This window comes from Sodiomyces alkalinus (assembly GCF_003711515.1).
Source record: "Sodiomyces alkalinus F11 unplaced genomic scaffold SODALscaffold_9, whole genome shotgun sequence".
Taxonomy (NCBI): domain Eukaryota; kingdom Fungi; phylum Ascomycota; class Sordariomycetes; order Glomerellales; family Plectosphaerellaceae; genus Sodiomyces; species Sodiomyces alkalinus.
The window spans coordinates 72,372-89,586 of NW_021167087.1; the positions used below are offsets into that span (position 1 = coordinate 72,372).

Below are 17,215 nucleotides of genomic sequence, written 5' to 3' on the forward strand. Positions count from 1 at the left end.
TGGACTTGTTGCTTGTTAGTAGGAAATTTGGTTCAATAGTGGGGGTTGGAGACTTCCAGTGAACTCATGCCACACCCCACTTTGTGACAGGGAATTGGAATGTATCAGATGCCCACAGCCACCTTATCGAGGTGTGATAAACCATATTTATTATTATTATACTATTATTATCGATCTTACTCCGCTATCCTAACTAATCTATAGGAGCCTTCCTAGGCTATACGGTCCTTCTCGGGTGGCTATAGAGGGGAAAACCCGGGTAAAACCCGGGGAAAACCTCTATACACTTCCTTAGGTGGAGAGGTACCGCTACGGGGCCGATATAGCCCCGGTTCTTCCCTATTACGTATCTAGATCTTACCTCTAGGCTAATGGCTAATAGGAAGTATAGCAGGCTAATAGTTAGGTAAGTTAGCCTAAGCTAATCTTTATCGGTAAAGCGGGGGGCTAAGGGGGCGTTACCGCGTTTCCGCTATATAGCGCTACGGCTTTTTAGCCTTAGTCTCCTTATATCCCTCGAGGATTATGCCTTTTATTCCTTCTATTCGGTTAATAAAAAGAGTAAGGAGGTAGGCGCCTCCTACCTCCCTTAGGTAGGTTCCTGCTATATCCGGTGATAGGTAAGGAAAAGGCCTTACCCTATTATAAGGATTAGATAGTTAATATCCCCTAAGGCCTTTATACCTTAAACCTCCCTCTTGCTCCTATAACACTAACGAGTTTATTATAGGTTTTCCTCTAAATCTATTCCCGCTTATAGTCCTATAGGTTTATCGTTATAGCTTATACTAACTAGTAAACTCCTTTAGTTATCCTTCTTACTACTCTTTTAGGGGGACCCACGTTTTACGCGTAAACGCTCTAAACCACTTAAAAGCTATATTAATCGATAGCTCCTTTCGAGCTCTATACGTCTATCTATGGCCCTGTATCGCGTAGGTGCTATTTAGGGCGTAAAATAAGTGCGAAAAGGCCTGGAAACGTACCTATAGGTGCCCCGCGTGCGGGGGAAAAGTCTAACGTGGCCCGTGCGCCCACGCTAATAAAGCAGCCACGCAGAGCCGTAACCACTAACGCCTCGCGACCCTAGCACCCTATAAAAGACCCCAGCCATAATAATAGCTATAGCACTAGCCATAATAACGCCCTAACCCACTATAACGCCCCCGGAACTAACCCTGAGCCCCCTATAAATATAGAGGGCTTAGGGGAGGTAGAAATAGGGGAAACCCCTTAAAGCCCTATAAATACAGGGACTTCTACCTGTATTACGCCCCTTAATTCGAAAAGGCAGCTTAGCCCTTCGACCCTAACCCCTAGAAGGTTTTCTAGGACCTGAACCGAGCCCCCCTCCGACTCTAAGGCCGAAGGCCTCTTCGAAACGCCCTCTAGGCCCCCCCCTGCTAAAAAACAGGGCCTTATAGGCTCTCAATAGGCTAAAAAGACCCCTAGAACTACTGGAAACCCCTTTACTATGCCCTAGAAGTCGACTAGTTCGGCTAGTAAGGCCCAGGCTAGGGGGCTTCTCCAGTAGGCTTTTCAGCTACTCTAATAGGCCTACGACCTTAACCCTATCCCCTAGATTAAAGCCCTATCTACAGGACTTAAATCTGCTATCGACGGAACTCTATAAGGCTTCTAGCCCCCTACACTCGAGCAGAAGGTCTATAAACTAGCCTAAGTAGTTCGTAGGCTTACAGAATAGCCTAAACCCCTTTATAGCGAAGCTTTAAAGGGAAGAACAGGCTCTATAGCACCCTAGGCCCCCTAAAGGGCCTCGGCACCTTTAGCCCCCCCGGCTCCCTCCCTATAGACCCTAAAAGAGTCCCTAAGGTTATTTTACAGCCTACGGCAGGGGAAACGATCTCTAAGGAGAACTTTAATTCCCTTATACTCCGGAACAGGCTAAATAAGGCCCTACAAATCCCTGCTATTACGGCTATTAGCCCTTTAGCTCATAGGAATCTTATTTTAACCCCGGGCCCGAAATACAGTATCTAGTAGCTCCTAGACTCGTAGAATCAGTGGTTTAAGGAGCTAAACCTCCCTCTTCAGCCCTCCTAACCTATAGGCGACTGGTTTAAGCTTATTATTAAACGGGTGCCGACTTATTAAGAAGGAGATATAGGTCTACCCCGAAGGGACAAGGACCAGAGGGTGATAGGGAGTAACAGACAAGGATCGTAGTCTTATATAAGGGGAGGCCAACTATAGGTCAACTAGTGGTTAATAGGAAGAGTATCTTAAAGGTAGATGGTAGTGTAGAGGAGAGATAATCGCTAACTCCTTCCTTCCGGAATAATCTAGCTCTCCGTCTTATATAATAAATATCCACTCATCAGTTAGCCGGTAGTCCACTACTATATCCTAGTACCTCCTAAGTCTTCCTTATATCCTACACCTAATAGGCTACCCCTTCTTGGAATAAGGCCTATCCTTAGGCTATAGCTAGTTATGGAGTATCCGTAGGGTGGGTAGTGGTTATCGGGTAAGGCGAGTGGGTTAATAGTACTATCGGTAATACGTGGGTCGGAGCTTAAAGAAAATAAAGCCGTAGGCAATCCACCGTTAAGTAACGGTGGAGCCAAAGGCTCAAAATATATCCTAACCTTAAACAGTGGTACTAAAGGATATTTTTAGGGGAGGAGAATAAAGAGAAAGTTCCTTACGAAGTATACTATTTTAGGCATATATAAGGGCGTGGAAAGAACTACTATAGGTAGCCAACCGTTCATAGACGGTAGTTTATAGAGGTTTATTATAAACAATAAGTCTATAAGGGATATATTCTTATATAATAACAGGTATAAAATAAAAGTTTAAAGCAGCTGTTTGCCCACTATTAGATAGTAGCAGTATTATCAAACGCGTTTATTAAACGCGTTCGTATTATTTATTCCGTGAATAGGGAAGTGCGTCACCGGTAATAAAGGCGCGCCTACCCTTCTATATGTAAATAGGACAACGGTAGGCAGGATAAGTGGGGCCTCCGTAATTATATAAAGGATCTTTTCGGCTATAAGCCTCTTTTTCTTTTCTTCTTCTTTTTTCCTCTTTAGGTTCCGGAAAGAGGTTATAAGTATCCCCCCCGTTCCTCCCTTAAGGAGGCTATAGGCAGTATTACTATACTAGAACTAAAGCAGAGAAGGGGGCAGTCTAGTAAAGGGGTAACGGGTAGTTAACGTGTATATAGTTTTTCTTTAGTATACTCTTATAATTTTTCTTTAGTATATATAGGTCTATTCTTCCGTTAGAATCTAAGTTCGAAGGAGAGTAATAGCTTAATAGCGGTTAGATAGAAACTAATATAGAATAGATTAATAGAGAAGATTTATAGTTATTAGAGTTAGGTGAAGATTTACCGAGCGTTATAAGTGTGTCTAGAGTTATAGTAGGACTATAGGTGATAGCTAATTAGCTATAGGATAACTATACCTTCGAAGGGTAGTTATAGTAACGGTGCGGTAAAGACTCCTAAAAAGCCTCGTCCTAAGAAAAGTAGTACCGCCGGCGGTTAACAGGGGATTAGCGGTAAGGGGTCCGGTACTTAGGGTACGGATATAAAGAATAATAATACCTCGGCGCCTCTAAGTCTAATTAGTGGAGAAATAGCTAGTAGTTAGCAGTAAACCGGCGATAAAGCTAGTAATAGGAATAATAATAGTCCCAGTAATTTAAATAATAGTTCTATAGCTGGAAATAATAGAACGATCGAATTAGATAAGAGTAGACTAGCTAGTATATCTCGGGTATACACTTTATATCCTCCCGCCGAATACGTATAATCCGTTTCTAGTTCTATACGTACGGTATGTCGGTCGAATAACGAAGTAGCACCCTAGTAGTAGTTAAATTCCCTTATACAGTTATAGAGATTATAAGTAAAGTGGTCGAGTAAGGGGTAATAGGTGATTAGTTACTAACTTAGTATAATAGCGGCCTCGCTTAAATATATATATTATATAGGATAGTGATGGAAACCCTATATAAAGGTATATTAGTTAGTGTATAGCTATTCCACTACTAATTAATTATAGATACTATATATATAGTTAGATAAATTCATACGTCTTCGTGACGTGATTCAATAACACTAGTATAAGGCAGATACGAGTCTAAAGGTATATACTGCCTACGTAGGGGAGGGGTAGGCGATTAATTTCACAGACTTTAACCGAATATCTAATAGGGACTCGCGGTTTATATTTTTCACCGACCGTTATAGTGGTTTTACGGCCACCTACGTTATAAAGAATAAGCTAGTAGTGGATATCCTCGTAATAAGTAAGGAATTCCTCGCCTAGGTAGCGCGTTAATTAGGCTATAAGGTACGCGTTTTCGAATCTAATAACGAGCTAACTTAATCCTACGATATCACTTAATTCCTGCGTGATAAGGGTATCCTTTTAGAGACATCTGCTGCTAACACTTAAGCATAGAACGGGGGTGCTGAACGCGCTGCTGCCGTGGTTATTTTAAAGGGTTATACGATAAATATCCACGTAAAACTACTACTATTTATATAGCCTAAGGCTATTCCCACGGTAGCATACGTCTATAACCGGACGCTACGAAGGCAGTATAATAATAAGGATTAGAAAACGCTATATAAGGTCCTCTTTAGAAGGAAGCCGATTTTATTATATCTTTAAGCTTACGGCTATAAGGCGTACGCGATAATAAAGGACGCCTAAAAGGGCGTGAATAAACTATTAAAGCGTATCGCTCCCCGCGCCTATATCGGCTACCTCGTCGGCTACGAGTCCACTAATATCTTCCGTATCTAGGTACTAGGCCGGCGCCACTACCGCGTTATTCGCACGCGTAATATAGATTTTAATAAACGTGCCTTTTTCAACGGCGATATTAACGCCTTTAAGGACGACCTCCGTTAATTAACCGAGGAGTAATTAGAAGACCTAATTAGTTAGATCGAGTAGGAGAGGGCTAAAGATTCACGGCCGTTTACGGACGTATAAGCTAAGGACGCCCTCCCTTTATATAACTGCTTATTTTGAATTATTAGATCCGGGGATAAACACCCCCGGATCCCCTTCCTTAACGGCTTTACCGTTAAAGTTATAGTCCGTAATACCCGGCCGTAAAGAGGTAAAGGAGGCTATCTTAAGTTAATCAGGATAAGATTTAGGTTATGAATAGTGTGATTTAGCCGGTGTAGCGCCTAATCACCGTCTATATCCGCCCCATCCACTACTTCCCACTCTACTAGTAACCCCGCTATCGGTTACAGCGCTAATAGTAGCCGTTATATTAGGAAACCGTGATACCCCTACGGCCGTAGGGTTCTAGGATAACGGAACACGGTACGGCGATACCCCTATAGCTACGGCTATAGGGCCCCTATTAAATAAAAGAGCGTAACTAATTCGGTAAGGAGATAGCTAGAAAAGAGACTATTAGGTTACTACGTTTAACGCCAGCCGCTACGCCCCTAATATATATATATATCATAGGACTCCGCTAACTAAATTACGGTTAAAAAGGTCCACGCCTATAGCTCTAGAGCGACGCTTAACGATACCCTGCGAATCCACGGCCCTGGTGGCTATCTCGGGAAATATAACTCCGGCGGTTACCCCGGCGGCCGTAAAGATCCGCCGTAAAGACCTCCCTCCTCCTCCGAAGAACCCTCGCGATATACTCTCGCACCCTTACGGCCACCTATTCCGATAGGCATAAGAAGACCACCGAAGGAGCCACGAGGAGATAGGGTCGTGGATACGGGTGCCGGCGTCTGTAGTAGATAGATATTAGGTTCTTAATTCGATATAGGTGATAATATATAAGTTCGATAAGTATAGATTTCTATATAAATATAAGGTAAGGCTTATAGTGCGAGGAGATTAGTAGTATTAATCCTCGCTCGAGGAGATATACGTAATAACGCTAGCCGGATAGTCGTTCCGCGCGTTAATAGCTATGGCCGCCTAATTTAACCTCACGCTATTATAATTTAACGTTATAAACGCGTTTATACACGCGCCCCTCCCCCACGATATCTTTATATACTCGCCGCCAGGCTTTCTAGCCCCTAGGAGTCGTTTACATCTGCAGAAGGCGTTATATAGACTTAAGGAGTCTCCACTACTTTAGTAAAAGCATTTTTCGGCTATCCTTTTAGCGGACGGCTTCTAGATAGTGCCGTAAAAACTATATTATTTTCTACGCCGCGGTTTAATCCTATTCTTCTACGTTAACGTTATCGTTATTACTTATAAGAAATAATATAAGGCGTAGATAGAGTAGGCCGTTAATAACCTATAACGCTATTATAACTTATAAGGTAGCGATCCTCTATAGTGGTTCCTTAGTAGTAAGGTTATTCGCGACCGCGTCGCCCGTAAAATCTAGCTATTATAACGCGACTACGTCGCTAAGTTAGAACGCTTATTAAAGCCGAATAGTAAGTATAGTAGTAACTATCGCCTAACGCACCTAATTAACGTTATACAGCTACTGCCCTATTCAGGGACCTCGACTAACGTTAAAAGCTATTAACGGAAGATAGGATCTATACTATATATAGTAGTAATATCGCGGCCTAATATCGCGTTTATAGTATCCAGGCTATACCAGTTTAACGTTAATCTAGGGCCTATTCACTATAAGGCCGCCGATTATCTAATCCTTTATCTAATTAATAGCTAATTATTTACGCTAGAACTAAGGAGTAGCGATACTATCGAAATCTATACTAACGCCTCGTTTACCGATAATACTCTCAATCGAAAGAGTAGTTAAGCGTATATAATACGCTTATTTAGCGGTATAATCGCGTGGCGCGCTAATAAGCAGGATACGGGTATAACGTTAATAACGGAAGCAGAGCTATTAGCGTTAGTATAAGGTGTAAAAGAGGGTATCTTTATATAACGCCTATTACTTAGTATAGGAGTGGAATTTAACGATCCGGAATTAAGAATCTTATACGATAATAACTAAACGATTCGATTAGTTACTTAAGAGATTAGCACGTTAATAACGCGCCTCCGCCACGTTAATATCCACGGCTATGAGTTATGTTAAGTAAAGGAATAAGGGTAAATACTTATAACGTACGTTACGAGCGCGGAAATAGTGGTAAACGGATTAATAAAGGCGTTATACGGCGAAACGTTTAAGATATTTAGGTCTTAGGTGGGCATGATGGATATACGGGAACGGTTATAGCAGAAATAGCTAGAGGAAGTCCGGATAGAAAATTTAGAGGACCTAAAGGATGAATTTAAGGGCGGCTATAGCGAATAGATTATATAGCTGGATTATCTGCCGATTACGAATAGCTTTAATTGCCTAACTAACGTTTAGGACGGTTAGGGGGTGTGTCGAATAGACTATAGTCTTTTCGGTTATAAAATAGGCTGTATTACTAAGAGTATAATCTGGGTAGACGTTTATAGAATCTGCACTGTATAAAATACGGTCGTAGCGTTTCCCTAATGGTCGGAGACAGTGATAATTATACATAATTGCCTTAATCAAAGTTTGACCTATTTTGTGACGATTTTGACTACGCTTTGTCTGACAGCTGACGGGGGTCGGCTAATTAGTGTGGATGGGTCCGTAGTTGGCCGTCGCGGCCCCTTGCCGCTATTCTTTCCTTTGTTCTAATAGCTATATAAGCCTTCGTATAGCGTCTTCTACTCGTTAATATATTATAGGGTTCTATTCTATAGATATATAGTAGTCTTAAATATCTTAGGCTAGATAGATATACGTAAATTAGTCCTAATTCTTATAGCCCTTGTCCTCCTTTTAATAATACCTTTAATCCATTCTATAACGCTATTTTAATTCTATAAATATAGTGCTAACAGCTAGCTTTCTACCCCCTTAGTAGCGGGGAAAGCTACGATTTCTATATACTAAAATATCTCGGAAACAGCCCGTAGAATACGTAGTCTTATATCGAATTAGGTCTTAAGCAGGGTAAAAACGTCCTTTAGCATATAAAGGATAGAGTCTTAGTCTCTCTTCTACACGTAATAATCCGATATAGAGCATATATATATATATAACGAAACTAATAGACTTATATAAACCGCCCGTTAACGACTCCGACTCTTTAAGATTATGAAAATTAATAGCTAGGGCTTTGCCGGGCTCTATTAGATAGAGGGATAGCACCCTCCTAATCTATATAGGTATTTACGATTACATATACGCGTTATACTCTATAATACACGGTCCTTTAATCCTTACCCCCTTGGTAGCGTTAACAATCCTTATAAGAGTATTTACGCCGTAGTAGCCGAGGCGTTCGTGCTACCTTTATACTATAGTTTTCTGCGGTTACCTCGGTTATCGTGATGTTCCGTGCGGGTTATCGCGTAGATGCTAAGCCGAAACAGTAAACACGGTAGTAGTAGCCGTAGCTTCCGCATACTCGATTATAAACTAGCCGTGGATATCTAGTAGCTTATAGATACGCCGGTTATTAGCAGAGCTAATAATAGTATTATTTATAGTATCCTAGCGAAAGCCTTATAGGCGTAGCTAGCGTTCCGAGACTATATTAATAATAAAGTCCTTATAGTACACGGTATCGTGTAGGCGTAATAGCCTTCTTATACTGGATAAGGATTATATATATAGCTTAATATCTCTGTACCGAAGGATAGGAGCCTTATAGGTGCCTGCTTAGAGTGATACAAATACAGTCTTAATAGGTAGTCTAATAGCCGTAAAACGGCCTTATTAATTAAAGATATAGATTAACGATCCTATGTCTAGAATTATATCGTCGCCTAATCCCTTTAGTTAACGAGGGTAATAGCTACTACTGTCTATTTGGGGTCAGATACGTTAGAAGATATCTTTGGTTATTTATCGGTCTATTAATTAATTAATAGGTAGGTCGGTAGTTTAATTAATCGCTTAATTACTCTGATTGGGTTAATAGTAATTATTTAAATAGTGCTTACGAAATATACTTGCTTTAATAGTAGAATAGGGCAGCCTTATTAATATCTATTATTTAGGCGTTATAAACCGGCATTATAACTATCGCACTTTAAAATAGCACTTATATAATTAACTTAATAGAATATAAATCTTATATATATATATATATATATAGTATATTAAGTTATATCTCTATAAGTCTCTTATCCCCTTAATTTTAGTGGTAAAGACTCTGTTATATGTACTATATTATTTTGGATCCTATCCGGTCTTTTCCGGTATCCGCCCTAGTTATATCCTGCTACGAAGCCCTTAGTTAGGCATAGATCCCTTAGAGCCTACGTCGTGGTCCGTGTGTCTATACGATATATATCGCGATTAGTAAGGTAATATAGCCGGCTAGGCCGTGGGAGTAACCTAGCTGATTTCTGCTCTTAGTATCCCTTGTATATTCTATAGATAGACCCTAGGGATATGCCTATTCTATATGCGACCTCGCGATACGTTAGCCTTATTTCGAGTAAGGATATAATCGTTATTCGTGTATAAGGCGAATAATACTGTTTAGGGGTCTATGGCTATTGAACTGGTATTGTTACGGCTGTTTAAAGATAGAGGGTTATAGTAAGAATAACGCGTTTGAACGCATTAAGAGTGAAAATGTGGGTTTTGACTCGAAATTAGTATGGGGCCACTATAGGAACGAGGTAATATATTAAGCCCCGTTATTCCGACTTTACTATTTGGTTATTCAGACTATAGTTTGGTTATGGACCCACTTTTCCAACTAATTAAAAATTAGGAGCTAACTTCACTACCTCCAGCCTTAATCGTTAATTTAACCAAACCAGACCTATCTTTATACCCTTAACCTATTAGTTAATTAATTAATCTTGTACCCTTAATCCATTAGTCAGTTAATCTATTAGTTAATTAACTAATTAACGCGGCGATAGTGCTTTTACCTCTTATCTTCTGTATATTAGGCTACGAAGATTTTAACGATCTTTTAGTCTCCGTAAACGACTACGTAAAGGAATACGATTACGCTATTATAATCCGATAACCCTCTAATAAGGATAAGACCGGCTAATACCGATAGAAGGAGCTTTACTACGATCGCGGCGGTAGCGAGCGTGGATCGTAAGCTACTAGCGCTTACCTAAACGCGACCTTAAGGAAGGTTAGATATCCTTTTACCGTAGTAGTAACCTTTAAGGATAATCGCTAGTTCATAGATATCTCGAACCCCGACTATAACCACGATACCACCCTTAATATAGCCTCGTATCTAATGTATTATAAGAGGACCTAGACCCTAGATTAACGTAATAAGATCTGTTAATACTTTAAGACTAGCCTTACCTCCGCCCGAGATATCACGACGTTTATAAGGGAGAAATACCCTGACTAAACCTGGGTTCGTGCCGATATTTATAATATGATATCTAAACATTAAGAGGAGTTACTCGTAGGCTATATACTTATATAAGCGCTTATCCGCGAGTTCCGCGAGCGCGGTATTAAGCACTTCTTCTAGTAATTAGATAGCCGTAATATAGGTATTATCTAGACGATACTATAATATAAAGAGATATAGAACCGTAACTCTGAGGTTCTCTTTACAGATAATATATATAAAACTAATAGGTTTAAGATACCGTTAATAGATATCTATAGGGTCGTAAATATCGGCTCTATATTTAACGTCGCGTTCGCCTTAGTAAATAAGGAAGACGAAAAGCCTTATATATAGTTAATAGAATAACTTAAAGAGCTATATTACTAACTTACTATCCCTCGCCTATATATTATTATTACTAATCTTAATCGCGCTCTAAAGAACGCTATCGCGAGTACCTAGGATGACGTAAAGTAATAGATGTACGTATAGTATATTAATAAAAACATCGCTAATAAGGTTAAGGATAGATAGTATTAGGAAGGCAATTACTAAGAATAGTAACAGTAACGGCAGGCGTTTAAGGCTCGTAACACGCCTCTTTTTAGCGAGCTTACTCTTATAGACCAGGAACCAGCTAATATTACCCTCCTAAGAGAAACCGATATTATATATAACCCTCGCGGCTTCTTAATAATATAGAAGGCGGTTATTTACACGAAGACGGAAGAGGATTTTAAAAAGGCGTGGCTATATCTACTCACGTAATTCCTAGAATAAGAAGAGGTTATTTAGTATATCCTCTAGATATGCCTACCTTAGCGGAAGTAATTTACGACTTACTGGATCACGAATAATAGGAATTAGGGTTATCGTATAACGGCTTAGTTAGAGGCTAACTATAGCCTAATTAAGGGATATCTACTTAACTCTTTTATGGATATTAAGTTCCTCGCCGAGCAGATTAAGTTAATACCAGTAAATAATAAGGCAGAGTATAAGAGAATAGAGTCTAATTAAGCCTAGCGTTAAATTAAGGATTATCGTACGCGGAATTAGATAGGAGACGCGAGGTAATACTATAGCAGAGTCGCCTTAAAGCTCTTATTAAAGTAATTCTATATCGCTATTAGCGTTACTAAATTATAAGCGCGAGCGGCGGTATCGTTAACGCCTCTAACGCCTTATACTAGGCAGTTTAGATAGTAATTCGGCGTCCCTTATTAGTATAAGATTATAGTAAAGGAATAATCTAAGGCTCCTTTTAGCTATACTAACTTCTATCCTTATTAGTATCTCGGCCGCGATCTTAGGTAATAGCTAGATAACGATATACGGCGGATACTTAAGCCTCTTATCATGATTATTAGCCGCGGTCGGCCTCGCCTTACGCCCGAAGATATCCCTATAGCGTTAATCCCTTATAGCGGTAATATATAGAGGCAGTTATAACGAACTCGCGCCTATAAACCCTCCGAATAGGAATTAGAGGAGTAATAAGCGCTGGCTAGGTAAGAGGAGGTAGCGGCGAGGTTTACTGCCTTAGAGCAGTACTAATAATAACAATATTAGTAATAAGGTAGTCGCGATACCCGTGGGCGTGGGCGCGGGCGTAGAGGTTAAGACCGTGGAGCTATCGTTATAAGCATTATGAGCGTTACGAGCGTCACGAATAGCTTTAATCGAATAGATAAGCTTATCCGTTAATTATAAGGGCAGTAGTGGTTACTAGGATATATAACCGGTAGATAGATAGGACGCGGGATTCTATAACGTGGTGGTAATTAGCTATAAAATAGAATAACAGGACCTAATCCGAGTCCTCCGAAACACACCTACTACTTCCTTTAATTAACCCGAGGGGTTAAATTAGTTCCTATATAAAAGCTCGAAAAAGACGTTATAGTAGTTTACGATCTTTACGATCTAATCGCGACGTATCGTGGTTATATACCCGTGGAGGACAGTATTCCGAAGAGGAAATAAGTGGGTCCACGATCGAACTACAGTCGGAATAACGGGCCTCTAACATAATATAGTTTGTCACACCTGGATAAGGTAGCTGAGGGCATCTGACACATACTGAATGAACGATTCATCGCAATTAAGCAGCAACCGCAACCATCAAGGTCCCACGGATCCGTTCGCCTTACATTCTAATATTTTGACGGAAACCGGGGCCTGAACGTTTAGAACCCCTTAATCTTCATTACTGTGGCTCTTGCCTTGTCATTTCTTCGATACAGTGTTCCTGTATTCTAGTAGCGATTTTGGCACGGGTGCTCCGTGAACTTCCGCGCTCCAGCAAAGCTGCCCTCCCGGCCTTGCCGAACGATATCTACATACGTTCCGGAAAGGCAAGTTGATAATATGGCGACAAATGCTAGCAACAAGCGACGGAGAATGGACGAAGATGGTATCTCAATGCTGGGAGCAAACGATACTCGAGTCACGGTCAGGAAAGTCGCATTCCCGTCACTCAGCCATCAATCCAGGACCGGTCTTCGGCGGGCTATTTCTATGACCTTGCAGCACGTGGGTTTTGATGCTGCGACACCCGAAGCCATGGAAAGCTATGTGTCCATGGTGGAAACCTGTTCGTCGCTCCTTTTGTCCTATCCCTGCTCCAAACTAACGTTAAGGTTCGCAAGATATGTCCTCATTTGCGGCCGATTTGAAACAAGCAGCGCTTGGAGCTCGTAGGGAGCAACCGACGCCCACCGACTTTGAATCCACCATGCGTCGCTTTGCTCTGGTAACATCATCACTTAAACCCCACCTCAAAACGTCCTTTTTGGGGTCCAAGGTCGTCCCTTCATACGCTACCACCATTGCGAATGAGGAAGTGGAAGATATCTTGCCTACGCTTTCCAACGAACTCAGCGGCAAGCCAGAGAAAGACCAGCGACCTTACATACCAAAGTCGTTTCCCGACTTTCCGAGCAAGCATGCATATCGCTATACCCCTAGAGGGGGCGAGACGAGCTGCGACTCGAAGATGGTCCGAGAAGAGGCTGCCCGGGCAGCGAAGGAAGGAGAAGAAGCACTAAGGAGACTGTTGCGGGCATCGAAGATACGGAAGCAAAAGGAAGTCAGCAATTTGTCGAAACGAGATACCATTACAAACTCACGCTACGAGCTTTGGGAAGCAGCCATGAGGAAGTTCATAAGGCAGGATGGCGGGGACTCTTGCCAGGTCGAGGTTGCTGACCGCAGCATGATCGTGAACGCAGATTCAAAGTACATGCGCAAGCCGGTGCCTCGACAACAAGGTAAACGGTGTGCCGCGCATGGGAAACATAGTCCAGATGAGACAGCATCGAGGAGGTCTGTTTACCGACCTGCCAATGACTACTAGATCGAGGGGGACATTTTCTTTGGAAGCTGACGTGGTTGACTCGTGCCATATCACTACACCTCTTCCAGGATCAGAAACCTTAGCTCGTATACAAACTAATATAACTAGCTAGGGATAACAGGGGACCCCTATAGGTAGAAGTACACACTTACACATAATAACTATAACGATTTCTTAAGTATCTATACCCATACAAAAGGAACAATTCCCTTAATAACATCGTTAAAACACTAAGTCAGAAATTAGTGTCTTCCCTATCCCTCTTAATAACCTAATATAGGCGGGCTAGCATCGTACGAACTAAAGACTCTAAAAAGCTCCCATTAACAGCCTCCTAAGTAGCCTCGATAGCTACTTTTAGTTCTTAGCTGCCTATCCACTATAGCTACGGATATTAGTATTTAATCCAGCTCTTTATAAAGAACTATACGTGCTTTATAGGAGCGAGGTTAGGGGAATAGGGGGGGTAGTCTATTAAGATAATATCGTAGTTTTAAAGCTAGCTCTTTACTTTCCTTAATCTATAAGAGGGCGTACTATTATATTAATATATCTTATACAGAAAACGCTTTTCTATAAAGCGGTTAATCTTTAGGTAGATGAATTTAACAAATCTATCCCCGTTAACGCCTCTATACTCCTTTAGCTAGATATAATAGGGCCCCTTTATACGCCCTATAGTATAACCCTAGAATATCCATCCCTCAGGGTTTATCTAAAGTAGTAGGAAGTCTTCGGGGCGTTCTATATCGTGAATAGTCACCCATTACTTCTAGAGAGAATCGTTAATGGCCTAAGTCTTATCGGCTACGACGATAGCGTTATTAACCTAATCTTCTAGGGTTAGAAGGAGCTTTAGTATATCCTAGGCGAAGGAGACACGCTTACTTTTATAAACCTCCTCGAGATATATACACTATAGGCGGATATGACGTGAATACCCGAGATCTTTTATAGTAGACTATATAGCTATATCGCTATATAAGGAGAGACCAGGTATAAGAAAGCGTAGATCTCGTCACGTAGCTATATAATAGCGTTAGTCTTACTAAATCTATTCGTGTATACGGCGTCGTAAAAGCGTGTTAATCTTCTTTCTATACGACTTAAACCTCCGAGGCGTAGTCTTTTTAGCCTAATAGGCCTACTAAACCTAATATTCTATAACCCTTTAGCCAGTGGTTTTAGAGGCTACGGCTACGATACGGCTATAAGTCTAGCCTACGATATATCGGAGGCCCTGAATTTTTAGCCTTAGATCTTAAGATAGTTCCTAAGAATAAGGCTACGGGTCTTAATACTGTAGAATTAGCTATAGGGCGTCTTAATAAGCGGTTATAATTAACCGATTATTACGGCGGTTCTATCACGAGGCTAAAGGAGAGCTAGGAGGAAAACGCCTCTTAAGGACAGTTCTATTAAGGGATTCGTCGACTATAAGTAGGCGGCGAAGCTAGGAAGTCTTAGGTGTCGTATAGGGACACGGACCACGACGTAGTCCCTAGGGGATCTATACCTGACTAAGGGCTTTAGATCTCGGGGACCTCGGGTATTAGGATATAACAGGGACGGATATATCAAGAAGGAGATATAGGTCTACCCCGAAGGGATAAGGACTAGACGGTGATAGGGAGTAACAGATAAGGATCGTAGTCTTATACAAGGGGAGGCCAACTATAGGTTAACTAGTAGTTAATAGGAAGAGTAGCTTAAAGGTAGGTAGTAGTATAGAGGAGAGATAATCGCTAACCCCTTCCTTCCGGAATAGTCCAGCTCTCCGTCTTATATAATAAATATCCACTTATTAGTTAGCCGGTAGTCCACTATTATATCCTAGTACCTGCTAAGTCTTCCTTATATCCTACACCTAATAGGCTACCCCTTCCTGGAATAAGGCCTATCCTTAGGCTATAGCTAGTTATAGAGTATCCGTAGGGTAGGTAATAGTTATCGGGTAAGGCGAGTAGGTTAATAGTATTATCGGTGATATATGGGTCGGAGCTTAAAGAAAATAAAGCCGTAGGTAATCCACCGTTAAGTGATAGTAGAGCTAAAGGCTTAAAATATATCCTAACCTTATATAGTAGTACTAGAGGATATTTTTAGGGGAAGAGAATAAAGAGAAAATTCCTTACGAAGTATAATATTTTAGGTATATATAAGGGCGTGGAAAGAACTACTATAGGTAGCTAACCGTTAATTAGACGGTGGTTTATAGAGGTTTATTATAAAAAATAAGTCTATAAAGGATATATCCTTATATAATAATAGGTATAAAATAAAAGTTTAAAGTAGCTATTTACCCACCATTAGATAGTAGTAGTGTTATTAAACGGCTAATATCTCCCTGTTTATTAAACGCGTTCGTATTATTTATGCCGTGAATAGGGAAGTACGTTACCGGTAATAAAGGCGCGCCTGCCCTTCTATACGTAAATAGGAAAACGGTAGGCAGGATAAGTAGGGCCTCTGTAATTATATATAGGATCTTTTCCGCTATAAGCCTCTTTTCCTTTTCTTCTTCTTTTTTCCTCTTTACGATCCCGAAGGAGGTTATAAGTATCCCCCCCGTTCCTCCCTTAAGGAGGCTATAGGTAGTATTACTATATAAGAACTAAAGCAGAGGAGGGGGCAGTCTAGTAAAGGGGGAACGGGTAGCTAACGTGTATATAGTTTTTCTTTAGTATACTCTCGTAAATTTTTTTTAGTATATACAGGTCTATTTTTCCGTTAGAATCTAAGTTCGAAGGAGAGTAATAGCTAAATAGCGGTTAAATAGAAACTAATATAGAATAGATTAATAGAGAAGATTTATAGTTATTATAGTTAGGTAAAGATTTACCGAGCGTTATAAGTGCGTCCAGAGTTATAGTGGGAATATCGGTGATAGCTAATTAGCTATAGCATAATTATACCTCCTAAGGGTAATTATAGTAGCGGTACGGTAAAGACTCCTAAAAAGCCTTATCCTAAGAAAAGTAATACCGCCGGCGTTTAATAGGGGATTAGTAGTAAGGCGTCCGGTACCTAGGGTACGGATACAGAGAATAATAATACCTCGGCGCCCCTAAGTCTAATTAGTAGAGAAATAGCTAGTAGTTAGTAGTAAACCGGCGGTAAAGCTAGTAATAGGAATAGTAATAATGCCGGTAATTTAAATAATACTTCTATAGCTAGAAATAATAGAATAATCGAATTAGATAAAAGTGGACTAGCTAATATATCTCGGGTATACACTTTATATCCTCCCGCAGAATAGGGATATAATCCGTTTCTAGTTTTATACGTGCGGTGTATCGGTCGAATAACGAAGTAGCACCCTAGCAGTCGTTAAATTCCCTTATATAGTTATAGACATTATAAGTAAAGTAGTCGAGTAGGGGGTAATAGGTAATTAGCTGCTAACTTAGTATAATAGCGGCCTCGCTTAAATATATTTATTATATAGGACAGGGATCGAAACCCTATATAAAGGTATAGTAGTTATTGTATAGCTATTCCACTACTAATTAATCATAGATACTATATAT

At 40.6% G+C, this 17,215-nt stretch overlaps 1 protein-coding gene across 1 annotated transcript; it reads left to right on the forward strand.

The window, feature by feature from the left end:
* Nucleotides 1–12,417: 12,417 nt before the first annotated feature.
* Nucleotides 12,418–13,854, forward strand: SODALDRAFT_345651 (bromodomain associated domain-containing protein). The gene is made up of 3 exons (XM_028613211.1): nucleotides 12,418–12,923; nucleotides 12,979–13,599; nucleotides 13,794–13,854. Exons 1-3 carry the CDS (start codon nucleotides 12,698–12,700, stop codon nucleotides 13,817–13,819), a joined length of 873 nt encoding a protein of 290 aa, XP_028464005.1. The 5' UTR covers nucleotides 12,418–12,697; the 3' UTR covers nucleotides 13,820–13,854.
* Nucleotides 13,855–17,215: the final 3,361 nt, after the last annotated feature.